At 60.8% G+C, this 17,173-nt stretch overlaps 1 protein-coding gene across 2 annotated transcripts in view; it reads left to right on the forward strand.

Annotated features, from left to right (window-relative positions):
- CACNA2D2 (calcium voltage-gated channel auxiliary subunit alpha2delta 2) overlaps positions 1 to 17,173 on the forward strand; it is a 207,153-nt gene that overhangs the window by 181,617 nt on the left and 8,363 nt on the right. Inside the window, exons 7-24 of one of the 2 annotated variants that reach the window (XM_030501716.1) lie at positions 2,961 to 3,092; positions 3,329 to 3,386; positions 5,450 to 5,500; positions 5,653 to 5,752; positions 6,574 to 6,732; positions 7,220 to 7,327; positions 8,026 to 8,104; positions 8,309 to 8,358; positions 9,220 to 9,309; positions 9,391 to 9,459; positions 9,858 to 9,932; positions 10,381 to 10,455; positions 10,610 to 10,681; positions 10,981 to 11,052; positions 11,204 to 11,265; positions 13,059 to 13,135; positions 14,325 to 14,345; positions 16,284 to 16,344. In XM_030501716.1, the coding sequence (XP_030357576.1) occupies positions 2,961 to 3,092; positions 3,329 to 3,386; positions 5,450 to 5,500; positions 5,653 to 5,752; positions 6,574 to 6,732; positions 7,220 to 7,327; positions 8,026 to 8,104; positions 8,309 to 8,358; positions 9,220 to 9,309; positions 9,391 to 9,459; positions 9,858 to 9,932; positions 10,381 to 10,455; positions 10,610 to 10,681; positions 10,981 to 11,052; positions 11,204 to 11,265; positions 13,059 to 13,135; positions 14,325 to 14,345; positions 16,284 to 16,344 (1,411 nt within the window). The remainder of the gene's footprint in view (positions 1 to 2,960; positions 3,093 to 3,328; positions 3,387 to 5,449; positions 5,501 to 5,652; positions 5,753 to 6,573; positions 6,733 to 7,219; positions 7,328 to 8,025; positions 8,105 to 8,308; positions 8,359 to 9,219; positions 9,310 to 9,390; positions 9,460 to 9,857; positions 9,933 to 10,380; positions 10,456 to 10,609; positions 10,682 to 10,980; positions 11,053 to 11,203; positions 11,266 to 13,058; positions 13,136 to 14,324; positions 14,346 to 16,283; positions 16,345 to 17,173) is intronic. The other variant, XM_030501717.1, reaches the window with a different exon arrangement.

Genomic DNA, 17,173 nt, shown 5'->3' on the forward strand with positions numbered 1-17,173 from the left:
GACACAGCCCCTGAGCTTCCAGAGCGCTCTCCTACCTCTCCCTGCTGCGGTGGCACACGGTGACAGTCGGTCTCCATTTCCCTCTAGTGGCTGCTCTGCACTGAGCTGGGGACCGTTCCCAGCCACAGAGCATCCTCCAGCACCCATGGGCCGCATCTTGCGCCCAGCCCCAGACCCTGCTGTTGGGGGGCACCCCTCGTCTCATGCACAGCCAAGGGCAACTCCATCCCCACCCCGCCTTGTTTTAGTGGCTCTTGCTGAGGGTGGTCACAGTGGTGACAGGAGCTGAGCTTCCATCCTGCCTGAGCAGCCCTTTCCTGGTGCACAGGCCCATCACTGGCACAGCTGTGCCCAGAGCCACGCTGGTGCAATGATTCCACCGTGGCAGCAGCAGCGGATTAGAAATTTGCAATTAGTTTTATTACGCAGCCAGTGCAGGCAAGGCAGCTAATGAAGCACATCCTGTGAGCGGGGTCGGCTGGCGGGATGAGATATTCATTACTCCTCACCCCTGGCCAGCCGACACCACAGCTGATGCCCTGCCACATACATCACCCCGCTTGGCCATGGGATGAGAGCATACTGGAGGTTAACGTGCTCCAGGGACTCACAACCGCTCGGACAGAGGTGCTGGAGAGGGGACAGGGCAGTGGGGAGTCGGATGAGGGGACATCCTCCCAAAGCCCCTTCCCAGCTGGAGAAGGGGGCCGCAGCCACAGGGACATGGGTGTGTGGGCACAGGGATTGGACCATGTTCAGCCACACCAGGGTGCTTCAAAAGGCCAGGGTGCAGGGCAGGGTGCTCAGCTGCTGCACCTGGGCAGCGCATTTGGGGTGCAGGCACAGGGGCACCCGTGTGCCCTCTCCTGCTGGGGACAGCAGCAGCGTGGCCGGTCCCTGCAGAGCTGCAGGCGAGGAGTGCACCCCCCACTATCACAGGCTGGCACGCTAATTAAAGCACTGCGGAGCCGCCCTCCGCCGTCACCCCTCGCTACACACACAAATTACATCCTATATGTGTTTTATTTACTGTGCCGCTTTTAATTAAATCTGCGATCGCTCGCTGGCGAGGCGGGGCTGAGCTCACCCTGGTGGGGACAGGGACGAGATGGGGACAGGGATGGGGATGTCACTGCGGGGCTGGCAGCTCCGGCCTTGACCAAGGGGACAGGAGCCATCCGTGGACACAGCCTCCTGTCCCATGAGCAATAGCTCATCATTCTGTGTGTGGGGAGAGTGTAAGGGCTGTGTTTATGTGAGGGATAGTATAGGGACTGCCTTTGTGCACGTGGATGGTGTAGGGGCTGTGTTCACATGCAAGGATGGTATAGGGGCTGCGTGGATGAGCAGGGATGGTTATGGGTGCTGTGTTCATGTGCAGAGGTGGTGTAGGGGCTGCATTTGTTTGCAGGGATGGTATAGGGGCTATATTTGTTCACAGGGGTGACATGGGGCTGCATTCATGCACAGGGAAGGTATAGGGGCTGCATTCTGGCTCAGGGATGATACAGGGGCTGTGTTTGTGCTTGGAGATGGTGTAAGGGCTGTGTTCATGCACGGGGAAGGTTTAGGTTTAGGATCTGTGTTTGGCACAAGCCTGGTGTGGCTGGTGGGCCCCGAGGGGCTGGGCTGCAGGTGCTGGGGCTGCTGGGGACGTGTCAGTGCCCAGCACGGTGCCCAGCTGAGGCTGGCAGCAGTGCCCAGGGCTGCTCCAGGCAGCAGGAGCCTGGCAGCCTGCTCACGGACCCTTCTCTTGGGAACAACGCATCCTGTGACTGAGCCAAGCAAGAAACCATGCTAAGTGCCCAGATATCAGCGCTCTGTGTTGGCATGGTGCTGGGAAATGGCTGTGAGATACAGACGGAGTAAATGGTGGTTTGAAGACAAAGCTGCCCAAGAGATGAAGTCTTTTTCAGCAGTGGTGCTGGGATACAGGGATCCAGGATTCACCCTGGGTGAAACCTGCCCACATCTCACCAGCACCTCAGGACCATGGTGAAGGCTTGCACAGGTGATGACGGTGTTTTGAGGAGGGACAAGTATGGGAGGAAGCCTGAAGAAAGCTAAATGTGCTCCTCAAACACACAGCACTGCATGGGTTGTTCTGCCCAGTGTCAGGGAGAGGGGCTGCTCCTGGGAGCTCTTGCACCCCAAAACTGCATTTCGGGTCCCCGCAGTGCTGGTGGCTGCCCTCTCCTGCCTGCAGCACACAGCCACCGCTGGCTCCTCCACACCAGAGTCCCAAGGTGGCCCAGCACAGGCTGCTGGTGGACACCATGGGGGTCCTCCCGCCTGCCCAGGGCTCGGGCTACCCACAGTGTTTGGGGTCCCAAGGCAGCCTCCCTGCTGGCCCCGTACCTGCCGTGCTGCAGCAGCCCCCCTATGCTCCATCAGCCTCCCTTGATTAATCACAGGCTGGGACTGCCAGCAGCTTATCTTCTGCTTTAATAGCTGAATAATTTAAAACCGCTGTTTGCCGGCATCTTAATTGCTTCTGCATCAGGTGCAGGAGGCAGCAGGAATGCAGAGTGGAGCCGGGAGGCTCCGCACAGCCCCGCAGGGACACAACCCCTTGGTTGCCCAGCTGGTGGCTGTCCTTAGGGAATGGGGCTGGCACGGTGGCGGGAGGAGCGGGGTGTTTTGCTGGGAAGGGGGTGAGATGGCAAACTGGCTGTCCCTGCCCCAGAGCCAGGGGATGGGGATGGTGAGTGCACAGGGGAGTCCTGTAGGGTGGCTTGGATGTTTGGGGACACCACAGCAGGGTGATGCTGGAACTCCATGGGAGCGAGGCGGGCAGGGGATGTAGGAGCGGCTGCAGAGCCCCTGTGGGCTCCTCCATGGGCAGGGGCAGAGGGGACGCTCCCTCCTTGCCCTCACTATGAGGACACCACAGTCCCCATCACCCCCCAGCTCCGCTGCTCCCCACAGGCACCCACCCGCCCTGGCTCTGTCTCCCGCAGCCACCGTCATCCTGAATGAGCTGAACTGGACACAGGCGCTGGAGGACGTGTTCATCGAGAACAGAAAGGAGGATCCCTCCCTGCTCTGGCAGGTGTTCGGCAGCGCCACCGGCGTCACCCGCTACTACCCCGGTGAGTGCTGGTGGGGGCTCTGGCCAAGGGCAGCCTGGGCCCTTCTCACTGTGAGATGCGGGTGAGCATCCCCCAGTGCTGGCTCTGGGGCCACCCAGCACAGGTAACCCTCCTGTGCCAAAGCCCATTGGTGTGAGCTCCCCGCCAGAGCCTGCTGCTTCCTCGGCCCTGGGCATCCCTCTGCTCCGTCCCCTCTGTCCCCCCTGCCTTGCTCACCACCTGCCTTCCCCCCACAGCCACCCCATGGAGAGCCCCCAATAAGATCGACCTGTACGACGTGCGCAGGCGGCCCTGGTAAGGGGGTGCAGGTGGGGAGGGGGGGGTCCCTTCACTGGCCCTTCCTGGCCAGGAGCAGCCAGCTCCCTCCCCTTTTCATTTCACACATGGTTGGCATTGGCAAATGGACACCCTAATACAGGCAGGGGTGTCCAAGCTGCAGCTCTTGGCTCCCACTCCCCTCCCCTCTTCCCGGGAAGGCAGAGCAGGTTGGAGAGATAAATCCTTGGATACAGATGAAGTGTGGAGAGCTACCCCTCACCCTGTCCCCCACTCCTGCAGCCGCTGCTGCCAGTGCTGAGTCCTGGCCAGCATTCCCATCCAGAGGGGAAAACAACCACGAGCCAGGAGGATGGAGAGAGCAACGGGCTGTGGTCAAGTGATAGCTGCAAGCAGCTATTTAGCTGCATGCTGAGAGAAGCAGGATTGAATCCCTTTAGCCCAGGTAGAGGTGCTGGCTTGGCAGCACTAGTTACCGTGCTGCCCGTGGGGCTGGGGCAGCTGTGGCCTAAAAGTGCAGGCATGGAGAGGAAAGCGGTCACAGGTCTCCAGCACCTGCCCGGGGTGCCCCGTATCCCAGGGGATCGCCCTCTGCCTGCACTGGGAGCTGCCCGTCTCCTTGTCAGAAAAATTAATGGCCCTACTCCTATGGTTAATTGTCTTTGATTGCTCCACATTAATTATTAACTGTTCTCTGCTGGGCCGTCCATGCAGGTTACTGGCAGAGGGGGAACTGGAAAGCTGTTTGGGGGGGCTGATGATGTATGTGGGGGCTACTGAGCCTGGCTAGCCTGACTGGCCACTAGCCTGACTGGCCACCACCCACTTGCCCACCCAGCCATGGAGGAGCAGCAGCACCCTTTGTGCTGGGGAGCAGCACACACTGGGGACGCTCCTTTGGGGTCCTCTCCTGCCCTCGTGCCGGGGTCCATTGCAGCACACAGCCATCGCTGCTCTGCTGCCAGGCCCGGCAGGGACCACGGTCCTGCCTGCAGCCTCGGCAGGGCCACCAGCACCGCTCGCCTGCCTTTCCCTCCCTTGATGAATGGCAATATTATCCACAGCCTTCTCCTGTGGAGCCCAGGGTATTCATCTGAGTGGGGCACTGGAGATGGATGCGCTGCCACAACCCATTATGGGCATCGTCTTAGTTGGGCTCTGCACTGTGCCAGCAGCCCTGCCCCAGCCCCGAGCCCCCCAGCCCCACCATCAGTGTGAAGCCCGCAGGCAGCTGCCTGCCCATCCTGCATCCCAGCATGGGGGAGCTTTGGGGGGATGCAGAATCCACACTGGGAGGGCCCCATGTGCCAGCATCCAGCATCAGGCTTGGGTAGTCACTTGTAATTAGGGAACATCAGGACTTGGGATTAGCAATCAGAGCCTGCCCCTTCCCCAGTCCTCCCCAGTAATGGTGAGTAATTGATACTAATAACACACTAATTAATTTGTGTCAGGCCTGATCCTGACCAAGCTAATAATGAGTCCTGCTTGGACTTGGCAGGATCAGGCCCCACTTGATGGGATGGGGAGGCTGTGCTGTGCCTGGCCATGGCTGGGATGGGTGCTGAGCACCATGCAGGATGGCACAGCAGGGCTGGGAGCAGGACCAGGTGCTTCGAGGGGTGACGGAGGGTTCCCTAATTGTTTTCGGGGGGAGGATTTACGTAGTAGTATTATTTTTCCTCCTCGTAGCTAAAAATAACCTAATCAGCCTGGCCTTTGAAGCTACCAGGGGGGTAAATAGCATCTTAATATGGATGTGTGTGTCAGCATAATCAGCGCGCAGAAAAGGGCCTGCGATGATGGAAGGGTTTAGCATTTAGAGCTCATTAGGCTGATACGGTACCAAGCGGCAGGCGCTGGCGTTGTGCCGTGCTGTGCTGCGCCGTGCTGCATCCTCACCTCTGCTCACCCGCTGACACCTCGTCCGGGCTCCTCGCGGTGGGTCACCACAGCCTTGGTGCACGGGCACTGTTGGCACGGCTGTGCCTGGCACAGCTTTGCTCTGGGGCTGCACCCAGCAGGGTCGGTGTCCCCCCCAGAATGAGTCAACCCCACTGACTCCGCTCTGCACCCCACAGGTACATTCAAGGTGCCTCGTCCCCAAAGGACATGGTCATCATCGTGGACGTGTGAGTACACGGGTGGGGGCTGAGCCAGGCCAGGATGGTGGCACAGCTCACCAGGGTGCTGTTGTCCCGCTGATGGCCCTGTGTGGGACAGCACCGGTGGGGAGCCCCATGCCCCCTCGCTGCTGAGCCCCAACACCCCTCTGTCCTGCCAGGAGCGGCAGCGTGAGCGGCCTCACCCTCAAGCTGATGAAGACCTCGGTCTATGAGATGCTGGACACCCTCTCAGATGATGACTATGTCAACGTGGCCTCGGTGAGTGCTGCAGGGTGGGTGGCAGAGCAGGCAGCTCCCAGCTCCCCACTGCGGGAGCCCTTTGCCCCCAGACCCACCTGGCCGGGAGCTCTGCAGAGAGAGAAATGCCGTTTCTTCTCTATTTAACCACCCACCTGCACATAAGCAAGGACATGGCTGCTCCAGGCTTGGCTGTCCGTGGTGGCAAACCAGAGCTGCCCCCATCGCGGGGCGTTTGGCAGAAACACTCCCAGGGTGATCCCAACCAGCCACCTCATGTCTGTCACCAGCCACCGACATCACTCCCCCCGTGGCGATGTCACCAGCCCGTGACCTCAGGCAGCGCAGTGGCTGTGCCACCGCATCTGTGCCTCGCTGGGCACCCAGCCCGTGCCGGCCCTCCCCTGTCTGGCCACAAGCACGCCGGCGCTAATTAACGTGTCTGGCCCGGCTCCGTCAGCTGGATCGCTGCTCCCCTAATGAATGGGCCCTATTGCCAGCAAATGAAGCCGTAAGCGAGAGACAGCACCTGCTCCTGCTGCCGGCACGGCGCGGCACGTTGCGGCGCGGCTGCTTGCGCAAGCCGGGGGGGCCCTGCAGAACCAAGGGTGCAGGCAAGCCCTCTGCCAGCACCCGCTGCCAGCACCCATGCAGGGCGGCTCAGTGCTGGATTTGGCCTAAGCTAAGCCCTGGTCTCAGCATCAGCATCAGCCATCCCTGGGATATGGGATGCAGGGTGCTCACGCCACCTCCTGCCCATGGGAGCTGTGTGGCGGGTGATTTGTGCTTGCCGGGGGCTGCCCCTGTCCCCGTCTGCAACCTACTCCCCTTTTGCCCCCCAGTTCAATGAGAAGGCGAAGCCGGTGTCGTGCTTCAAGCACCTGGTGCAGGCCAACATCCGGAACAAGAAGGTTTTCAAGGAGGACGTGCAGGGGATGGTGGCCAAGGGCACGACCGACTACAAGGCTGGCTTTGAGTACGCCTTCGACCAGCTGCAGAACGTGAGCTGGGGGCCGGGATGCGGGCTGGGGTGGGCAGAGTGTACCCATGGGTGCTGGGGGCCATGGGAGAGCTCTCAGACCTAGCTGCTGCCCTGTACATGGGGCTTCAGCATCCAGAGGGCTCCTTGTCCTCCTTTGCAATGCTGGGGGGTACGTCCCACCCCCCAGTGTGCTGTAGCTGAGGTTTTGCTGGAGCTGCGGCCCCGCTGTGTTATTAAAAGTTATCAGGGCTGGGCGGAGGGGGATGGAGCCAGACACCATGCCAGAGGCAAAATAAAGATGAATGGTGCTATTAGGTGCTGAGCGGCAATAGTCACATCATTTCCAAGCAGACAGCGTCCCTCCTCCTGCACATTCACCCCAACCACCCTCACCCCACTGAAACAGGCCAGGAAAGAGATGGGTTGTGGCCGGCCCTCCTGGCCGCATCCAGCCCAGCACAGCTCGCTCTGGGTCCGGCCTCAGGCGCCATCTCTCTGCCCCGCAGTCCAACATCACCCGTGCCAACTGCAACAAGATGATCATGATGTTCACGGACGGCGGTGAGGACCGGGTGCAGGACGTCTTTGAGAAGTACAACTGGCCCAATAAGACGGTGAGAGGCTGTGGGGTCTTGGGCCAGGCTGGGGCTGCGCACCAGGGAGGGAGGCGGCTGCTCCAGCTCCATTTCCAGCTTCCACCTCATTTGCCTCATCCCCATCCTCTCTCCCTGACAGCCTGCTTCTGCTGCTGCCCTGGTAGTGGGATGGCTGGCACGTCAGTGCTGTCTATAGCTGACTCCCACCTTGGCATGCAAGAGGCATGGGACCAGGCACCCCGTGGGCTGCTGGGGAGGGGATGGGGCTGGTGGGCTCCATAAATGCCATCCCTGGGGAAAGCACATCCCAGCATGGGGGCAGGGCTGGTGGGAGGCAGACAAACCGGAAGGAGGGTCCCCACCAGGACCTGGAAACCTGTGAGGTGGGGGGATCCGGTCCATGCAGGACCCTCAGAGAGCACAGACCCCTCTGGGTGCAGTGATGCTCCAGCACAAGGACCCCTGGGTAGGGGGCTTCAGCCAACACAGTAACACTGGGGGATAGGAGTGGCCGTGGCCGGGTGAGGAGAAAGGGGCTGCCCTGCCGCCGGCACAGCCAAGCATCTGCACCTCTTGCCCACCTGCATTTGGCTGTGGGCATCTTGGTCTGTGGGCCATGGCAGGCAGTGCCACACTGTGCCCAAGGAGGTTGCCATCAGCCGGTGTGGAGGACCTGGGTGCCCACCAGCCATCCCTCACTGCGTGCTCTGCTGCAGGTTCGGGTCTTCACCTTCTCCGTGGGGCAGCACAACTACGATGTGACCCCGCTGCAGTGGATGGCCTGCGCCAACAAAGGTGAGCGGGGCTGGCACACAGCAGGCACGGGAGGCTGCAGGGGCTGGGCTCACCTCTCCAATGGGGGCTGGCACCGGTGCTCCAGTGTGTGCCGCTGCCAGCAAGGGGCTTGCTGCAACCCTGGAGGGCTGGGCAGCAGGACAGCCAGGCTGCTGGGCAGGCAGGCAGACAACTCCCCAGCTGCCTTTCTTTTTCTTTTCCAAGGTTACTACTTTGAAATCCCCTCCATCGGCGCCATCCGCATCAACACGCAGGTACGTCACGGTGCAGGCAGGCAGGGTGCAGGCAGACAGCACTGCCCTCTGGGGATGGGGTGCCCTGCCTTGGGGTGTGCTCAGGCAGCCCCAGCCCTGCTGCAGAGAGCCCAAAGGCTGGCAGTGAGCATGGCAGCGAGCTGGGGAGCCGAGCCGTCAGCCAGGCCTTGCGCTATTGAAATAAGTAATTCATCTTCTGCAGCTCCCCACGGACCTGCTGCCTTTTGAGTGACTAATTATGAGACATCAGGCATTAATCAGCACACAGCAGAGCAGGGCGCAGGCGGGAGCGGGAGCAGGCAGGGCCACCCCCAGCAGCACCCCATTCGGCAGAGCCAAGCATGTGTGCCCCACATCCCGTCCCACTGCCCCTCTCCTGCCCCTTTTCCATATCGGATGCACATGGTAGGCAGGTGGTGAGCGTCCCGGAGCAGGGCAGCTGCTTGAGGCAGGGTTGGCATCATGGCACAGGGACTGCCCCGCTGCCCAGAGGTCTGCCTTGGCAAGGAGAGCCAGGATAAGGGAAACCTGCTCCAAGAGAAGATCCCTAAAGGCCAGGATGGCTGGGAGCTGGGAGAGCTCTGGCTGATGCTTCCTGGGGAGCCCCTGCCCTGCCTGTGGACTGACAGTAGTGAGCAGCGCCTTGTTTGCATCTCTACGGGCCGTTTGGTTTCAACTGGAGCATCACCCTCAGATTTGGTGGCTGCCAGGCCCCCTCCTCTAGCTCAGCCTGCAGCCAGGGCCAGCACCAAGCACCCTGTTAATAATCCTGGAGTGTGCATGGGGACGGGGGTGTCAGCAGCTTGGAGCAGGGAGGCATCGGCTCCCACATCATCCTTTCTCCATTCTGTCTTCTTGCAGGAGTACCTGGATGTGCTGGGCAGACCCATGGTCCTGGCAGGCAACCGAGCCAAGCAGGTTCAGTGGACCAATGTCTACCAGGATGCCCTGGTAAGGATCCCCCATCCCTGGGGTACAGGTGGGGACCCCCAGGCCCCCGGCCCCATGGGACACCCTTCTGTGCTTGTGCAGGGGCTGGGCCTGGTGGTGACAGGCACGCTGCCAGTGTTCAACCTGACGGAGGACAGCAGTGACAGGAAGGTAGGAGACTGTGGCTGCCACCAACCTGGCTGCACTGGGACCCCCCAGTGTGGGGTTGTGGGGAGGGTGCCCCGACGCTGGGTGCATGGATGGGGGGCACTGGCACCCCTGGGCTGCTGCCTGCCCTGCACCCCCTCCCTGGGGTGGTACCAGGGTGACTGCCATCCCGCTAGCTCTCCCATTCAATGGAGATGGCTGGCAGCTGCAAGTCCCTGGGGGATGCAGTGTCCCACAGAGGGCTGCTGGGGGGCTGGCACGTCCCACCCTGTGCCCCTGCAGTGTCTGGATCTCACCCCAGAGGCAGATGAGGTCCATCCCCCTGTTTCCCCATCCCTGTGCTGGTGGTGGCAGGTGACAGCCCTGCTCCCACCTGCCTCCCTCCCTGCGCTTCCTTCCAGAACCAGCTCATCCTGGGCGTGATGGGGATCGACGTGGCTCTCAATGACATCAAGAGGCTGACACCGCGATACAACGTGCGTGGGGTCCCTTCCCCTCCGTCCCTGCCTTGTGCTGCCCAAGCTTGTCGTGGGAACCCACTGCAGGGAGCCCCGAGCTGCACCCCACAGCACCCCATAGCACTTCCAGCAGTGCTGGTGGTAACAGGGTGCAGAGGCCGTGATTGCAGGCAGACAGGGATCATAGCCGGATGATGCTCTGGGAACCAGAGCAGAGCCAAAACCCTTGCAGGGTCAGCAGGGAATAAACCTTGCCAGCCTGGGGAAAGGGGCAGCGGGCAAAATCCAGAGCTGGGGTGAGAGATGCTGTTGGCTGAGAATAGAAATAGATGTGTACAAAAGGCTGAGCCCTGGGGGTGGCGTGGGGCAAGCTCTGCCTGCAGAGGTGAGGGTGATCACACCGGCACAGCATGGCACGCTGCAGAGCCGCCTGGCCAGCCTCATCCCTCCTCGTGTCCTCTCGCAGCTGGGGGCAAACGGTTACGTGTTCGCCATCGACCTGAACGGCTACGTCCTGCTGCACCCCAACCTGCAGCCCCAGGTGAGGAGGGGCCCGTCGGGGTGGCAGCAGTGGGGGTTAGCCGGGTCCTGTGGGATAACGCGGCTAATTGTGGGAACTGTGATGAGTTTGTCTGGACTCAGCAGTGGCTGCGGGAGCCCTGAGCCCTTCCCTGGCTCTCGCTTTCTGCCTGCAGATCATCAATTTCCGTGAGCCGGTGACGCTGGACTTCCTGGATGCTGAGCTGGAGGATGAGAACAAGGAGGAGGTGGGCAGACCCAGACCCAGCTTTTGGGGTACATGCTGCCCCCAATCTGCAGTTGCAAAGGGCACTCAGCCCCTCCAGCCTGCTCTGGGGAACACCTCATCCTAAGGGCCCTGGCACATCTCCCGTGGGGTCATGACACTGTCCCCTCGGTGCGAGCATGATGAACCCCCTGCCCCAGGCTACTCACCCTCAGCTCTGCACCCCATGGGTTCCCAGTGCCACCGCACTGGGTAGGTACCTGCAGGCACATGGCTGGGCTCTGTGGCCCTCAGTTGCCTCCGCCCTCTGTTGTCCCCCAGATCCGGAGAAGCATGATTGATGGGAATGACGGGCAGAGGTTCATCAAGACCCTCATCAAGTCTCTGGACGAGGTAATGCTGCAGGAGAAGGGGTCATGGTCAAAACTATCACTGTGCCGAATACCAGCCGTGGCGGCACTGGGTTGGGAGCCGGGGTTCTGTGTCACTGCACCAGCAGTGTCCTGGCACCACAGAGGCCTGACTGGCTCCCTCTGACCCACAGCAATACATTGACGAAGTGTTCAGGACCTACACGTGGGCCCCCATCAAAAGCACCAACTACAGGTGAGTGGCACTGGTGGCACAACTGCGCTCACCTGGCATCAGCCAGACCCACACCAGCACGGCGCTGCGGTCCTGTGCAGCCAAGGGCTTGTGCAGGTCTTTGTCTGCTGTGCGGTGGGTGACAGTGACATGCACCCACCCTGCAGCACAGGCAGCAAAGCTCCCCTCTGCATTTATCACCCAGATGGCACCAGCAGATGTGTAAAAAAGACTCTGGCATCATGTCCATGCTGTCCAACTCATGCTGTCTTTGTCCTGTGAGGAGCCATGTGGTGCCCCCTGCCACCCAGGGTACCCTCCTCCTCCTCACCACCCAGCTCAGGAGGGGCCAGCAGGGGTCACAGCTACCTCCCAATGCTGCCAGGTGTCCATGGCACAGCCCTGGTCCTGTCCCCCATGGGGGCACCCCTATGGAACCAGGCAGCCCTGTTGAGGAGGGGACAGTGACATGGGGTGACACAGCTGTGGCCAGGGCTGTGGGTTGCTCTGTAGGGTGGAAGGTGCTGCCAGGGGTCGTGTGATCCCACATCTCCACACCATAGCAGGGATGTTCCTGGGGGTTCCCTGAGACACCATCAGCACAGGGTGCCACCAGCATTGAACAGAAAAGAGTCACCACCCTCCTCTTGCTACCTCTCATTTGGGGTGCCACCACCTCTGCCATGCTTGCTGTGGCGCTCAGTCCATGCTGCCAGGCACACACAGGACTGGCTGGAGGGATGGTCTGGGGTCCCGGTGGCTCAGGTGCAGGTGTGACATCCCATGGGGGTCAGGAATGTGGCCTCACCCACCGGTGCTCGCTTATCCTGGGCAGCACCTGGCACAAATACCATCACCAAAGGCCACTGGCTGCTGCAGCGGGCACCCAGGAGCCCTGCTCCCTCCAGCAGAATGTCCCATGGGTTCATCAGCCCAGCACCACCTCCTGCCACATGCTTTCCCACCCCATCCTGTGCCCTGCGTGCCAGACTCCTGGCTGGTGGATCCCTCTCCTTCCTGGCTCGCCCGTGGCTGGTGCCTGTGTAATGGTTGTCTTTGGTCTCTCCTCTCTGGGGAGGTTTTGTTCCTTCTTTCAAGGGCTGTGTCTCTTCACACCTTCCTCTCTTACAGGGATGTCATGTCCCTCTTCCATGTGCATCGCACTTGGTTCCCAGGCAGGTGCCTCCTGTCCATCTGAGCCCTGTCTGGACAGGCTTGTCACCTCCTGTGCTCAGGGGTGCCCCTGGGATAGCCTTGGGTGCCCCCAGGATGGCTCTAGGTGCTGTGGGGATGGCCCCGAGTGCCCTGGGGGCAGCCCTGGGTGACTCTGGGTGCTCTGGAGACAAACCTGGATGCCCCAGGATGGCAGTAGGTGTGCTGGGGATAACTCTGGGTGCTACCAGCATGGCCCTGCATGCTCCAAGGGTGACCCTGGGTGCCCCAGGATTACTCTAGGTGCTCTGCGGATGGCCCTGGGTGTTTCGAGGACAACTCTGGGTGCCACCAGGATAACCATGGATGCTCTGGGGATGAACGTGGATGCCCCACGATGACTCTGGATGCCCTAGAGACAACCCTGGGTACCCCAGGATGACTCTGGGTGCCCTAGAGACAGCCCTCGGTACCCCAGGATGACTCTGGGTGCCCTAGAGACAACCCTGGGTACCCCAGGACAGCGCTGGGTGCAGTGGGCTGTGCAGGAGACCAGCAGGGCTGCTGCCTGCCACCAGCCAAGAGGTGCCAGGCACAGGCTGGCCAGGGGCTCTGGGTGGGTGTAAAGCCTTACACCACCTGTCTGCTCTCCCCCTCCACAGCCTGGGGCTGGTTCTGCCTCCCTACAGCACCTACTACATCCAGGCCAACCTCAGCGACCAGATCCTGCAAGTGAAGTGTAAGTAGCCCCTGGCTCTCCCTGCCGCCTTCTCGCACTCCCGCTCACCCCCATGCCAGCCCGCGGCTGCCGGGGGGAGAAACACAAAGCAAAAAGAGATAGGGATCACTGTGAGAGGCAAAACAGAAAGGAAAAGTAAGGCATGAGTAGAGGTGGATGCACGGAGGGAAAGCGAGCTGCCTGCCTGGGGCGCGCCGGGGCACCAGGGTTTGGGCTTTACGCTTTGCACCCCAAAACCTGAGCCCCAGGATGCAGGCAGGCGCTGCCCGGCGCAGGCAGGGGCTGCACTGCTGCCACTTCGCCTCCTGGGGACGAGGGATGGCGCTGTAGCAGCCAGTTAATTTGCGAGCCTGGGAAAGTTTGCATGGATCTCTTGAGTTTCCTTTGGTTTATTACGATTCTTTGGTTTCGGTTTAAGCCATTTCTTCTTCTTTTTATGAGTTCGGTTTCGGTTGGTTTCGATTTTCGTTTGGAATTAATCTGTGTACGTGTGTGTTAGCCTGGCCCCCCCTTTCTCTCTCTTTCTCTCTCCCCTGACCCCCAAGCCTTTTTCCCACCACAGGTCCACGCTGCTCCCAGGGACCCTCTCCCCTGTGGCAGAACCGGACCCTTCCCCTCTCCCCTTCGGTTCCCCCTGTTTCTTGCCCTCGGCGGCAGCTCAACCCCAGCCCCGCTGCAGCCCCGGCCCCTGCCCCTCCATCCATCGGCAGGAGCCCCGTGTCCCTGCAGGGCCGAGGCCAGGCTGTCCCTGTCCCCGGGAGGGGGGATCCCCCCATCCTCCCCACCCTGCCGTGCATGCCCCCTGACTCAGTGAGGGCATCTTGATACCAAGACTGTTGCAACTGTTTGCTACTGACTCTCATTTTCCTTTGGAGTATTGAATATATATATATATTTCTCTAGTTATATCTTTGCATATTTTTTTTTTTTTTTAATTCTTATTTCACCGTGGCTTTTCTTTTCCTTTCGTTACTGGGTTTTTCTTTTCTTTTCCTTTTCTTCATGTCGTTTTTTGCAAGAGGTTTCCTTTTGGTATGATTATGATACACAATATTTTTATTCAAACGGCGATTGAATAAAATATTGTTTGTGCCCCCCTTCCCCCTTTCCACCCAACCCCCTTTTTTTTTGTTTGTTGTTTTTTTGTTTGTTGTTTTTCTTGCTTTCTCTCTATGGTGGATTCACACAGTACCAAACATCAAAATGAAGGGCAAGTATTTTCAGTCTCAGACCACTCACCTTCACCACCCCGTCCCCTGCCCCGTGTCCAGTCCCCCCCAGCCCCCTGCTTGCCCATCTCCCTGCCCGTTTGCCACGCCGAACCTGCAAACCGCCACCGACTCGCCCTTCCTCCCTCCTCCTCCTCTCCTCCAGTTCCCCCTTTATTTGAAAGCAACATGTCTTGTTCTGTCCATGAGAGCTTTGTCACGACGATCCCCCACTCCCTCCCCGCGCATCGCTCCCAAACCCGGTTCAAGAGCCGATCTTGTATGAAACTGCTGTTTTCAATCCACGAGGTTTTTCGTAGCTAGTTTGATGCCCTGCTCTTCCTCTCCCCCACCCCGGCCCTTCTTGCTCCTCTCCCCCCGCTCGCCTCCTCTGGCTCCTTCTCCTCTGTCCCAGTTCCTCTGCTTCTTCCTCCCCAAGACAACTCAACCTGAAGGGATAGGGCTGTGCAGGGAGCGGGGGGCTGCGGGTGGGCACCCAAAGGTGGCGGGATGGAGGGAAGGTGGGGACCCAGTCCTCTGCCACCATCGCCCTCTGGGACAGGCGTTTTTGGGGAATCCTCCCAAGCAGAACCCCTCAGCGGAGGTGGGGATGGGAGCACACTGGGGTGATGCCACCCGCTGCACAGGGGAAGGCAAGCCTGGCCGAGCCCTGGGGTGTCACACTGCCTGCCCCCATGGCTGCTCAGTGGCTGTCCCCACTGCCCCAGGCCCAGCATGGCATGAAGCCCCTGGCAGCCACAGCGTCCCAGCACTATCCGTGCCCCCAGGAGCAGCTAAGTTCTAGCCCAAGGTCCCACTGAGGCCGGGGCCGGTAACCGCCCCTGCAGTGGAGCAGGAGGTCAGCCATGCGACCCAGGGCCGGATTTGTCCCACGTGTCACCCTCAGCCCTGTTCCATCAGCTTTGAGTTGCCTCCTCCCAGTGACCCTGTGATGGCAATGCTGATGGACCAAGTACGAGTGTTTTGTACCCCTCTCCTCCTCCTCTTCCTCTTCCTCTCATTGGCTTGTACCCAGCCCCTGCCTACAGCCCTCGGAGAGCAACAGTCCAACCTCTGGCTGTGCCGTGCCATGCACCGGGGGCCGGCGGGAGGGCTGGGGGTGGCGGTGCCCATGGAGGGGCCGGTGGCCCTGGGTTGTCCCATAGCACCCCCACACCCACCCCCTAACCCATGAGCTGAACCCTGCATCTGCCGCCCCGATGTCGGGGGGGTCCCAAGAGGCACCCCAAGCCCTGCTGCGCTGCCACCCCCCTTAAAGCAGAGCGAGGTGCCGGGCTGGTGTGCGAGCATGGGCCCCCGTCCCCACTGGGGTCCCACCACCCCGGGGAGGGACGGTGCCACGGCAGAGCCCGGCAGCGCATTGCCCGGTGCTGGGCAGGGAGCCTCTGGTTGGACTGTCCTCGGCAAGGATCCCCGTTTGGCCATGTCGATGCCTGAAAACTCCTTTTTCTTTCTCCCGACAACCAAGTGTTCTGGTGATCCTCCTCCGGCCAGGAGCGCAGCATGCGGTTCCCTGCCCTCAACCACCCCCTACCCCGAGAGAGAGACGCCCCACACCCTCCCAAACATGCATATATATATCTACATGTGCGCACATATATATATGTGTGTGTGTCTCTGTGTGTCCCTGCGTACACGCCGCCGGCCGCGCGTACGCAACCGCGCACCTCCAGCCCGCGACCGCGCAAATTCGAGCCGAGATGGGCAAACCTCTCCCGATTTGGCTATAACCTTCCTTCCCGTGCGGTGCCAGCAACAGCAGAGCGGCCTTTTCCTTCCTCTCTTGTTACCAAGAGCAGCAAATGCCTTTTATTTTCTGTTGTTATTCCCTCCCCTCTCTCTCTGTCCGTCTCTCTCCCTCCTGGCCCCGCTGTCCCGGTCCCCTCTCCCCGCCGGATAACCTTCCCTTTCTGTTGCAGATTTTGAATACCTGCTGCCCAACAGCTTTGAGTCGGAGGGACATGTGTTCATTGCTCCCAGGTAGCTTTGCGTGTGCGCTTGCCGAGGTGTGCATCTGCCCCGGCCCCGCTGCCGCCCCCCGCCATCGCCCCCCATCCTCGCCTCATCGTGCCTTGTCCCCCCCTGCCCGTCCCCTGTCGCTCTGTGTGTCGTGTGCCCGCTCGGCTGAGGGGGGCTGCCGCCGGGACCCCGGCCCCGCTCCGCCACCTGGTTGCATCCAGCACCGTATATATGCACCCGGAAGGGCCCAACCCCTGCGCGTGCATATATAGGTATAGTTTCTGAAGGTCCCCCCGCTGGGTGAGGGGCCAGCGGTGGCATCATACAGTCGTGCTGGCTGCAGGGGGTAGGGAGAAGGAAGGTAGGTTTTGGGGCAGATTTGGGGTGCCCAGGGGGCTTGGGGAGGCTGCTGGCTTCAGGCTGCGTACAGGGGCAGACAGACACGTCCCCTCCCCTAGGGCTGTGCCACACAGGCCAGTCATAGCGTCATAGAATCAACCAGGTTGGAAAAGACCTTCAAGATCATCCAGTCCAACCGTTCCTCAGCACTTCCAAGGCCACCACTAACCCATGGCACTGAGGGCCTTGTCTACACGGTGTGTGAACACTTGCAGGGACGGTGACTCCAGCACTGCCCTGGGCAGCCGGTTCCAATGCCTGAGCACCCTCTGGGGAAGGAATTGTTCCTCAGCTCCATCTAAACCTCCCTGGTGCAGCTTGAGGACATTTCCTCTTGTCCCATCCCTTGTTCCTTGGGAGCAGAGACCAGCCGCGTCCTGGCTCCATCCTCCTGTCAGGCAGTTGCAGAGAGTGATAAGGTCCCCCCTGAGCCTTCTCCAGACTAAACCCC

This window comes from Strigops habroptila, chromosome 11 (assembly GCF_004027225.2).
Source record: "Strigops habroptila isolate Jane chromosome 11, bStrHab1.2.pri, whole genome shotgun sequence".
Taxonomy (NCBI): Eukaryota; Metazoa; Chordata; class Aves; order Psittaciformes; family Psittacidae; genus Strigops; species Strigops habroptila.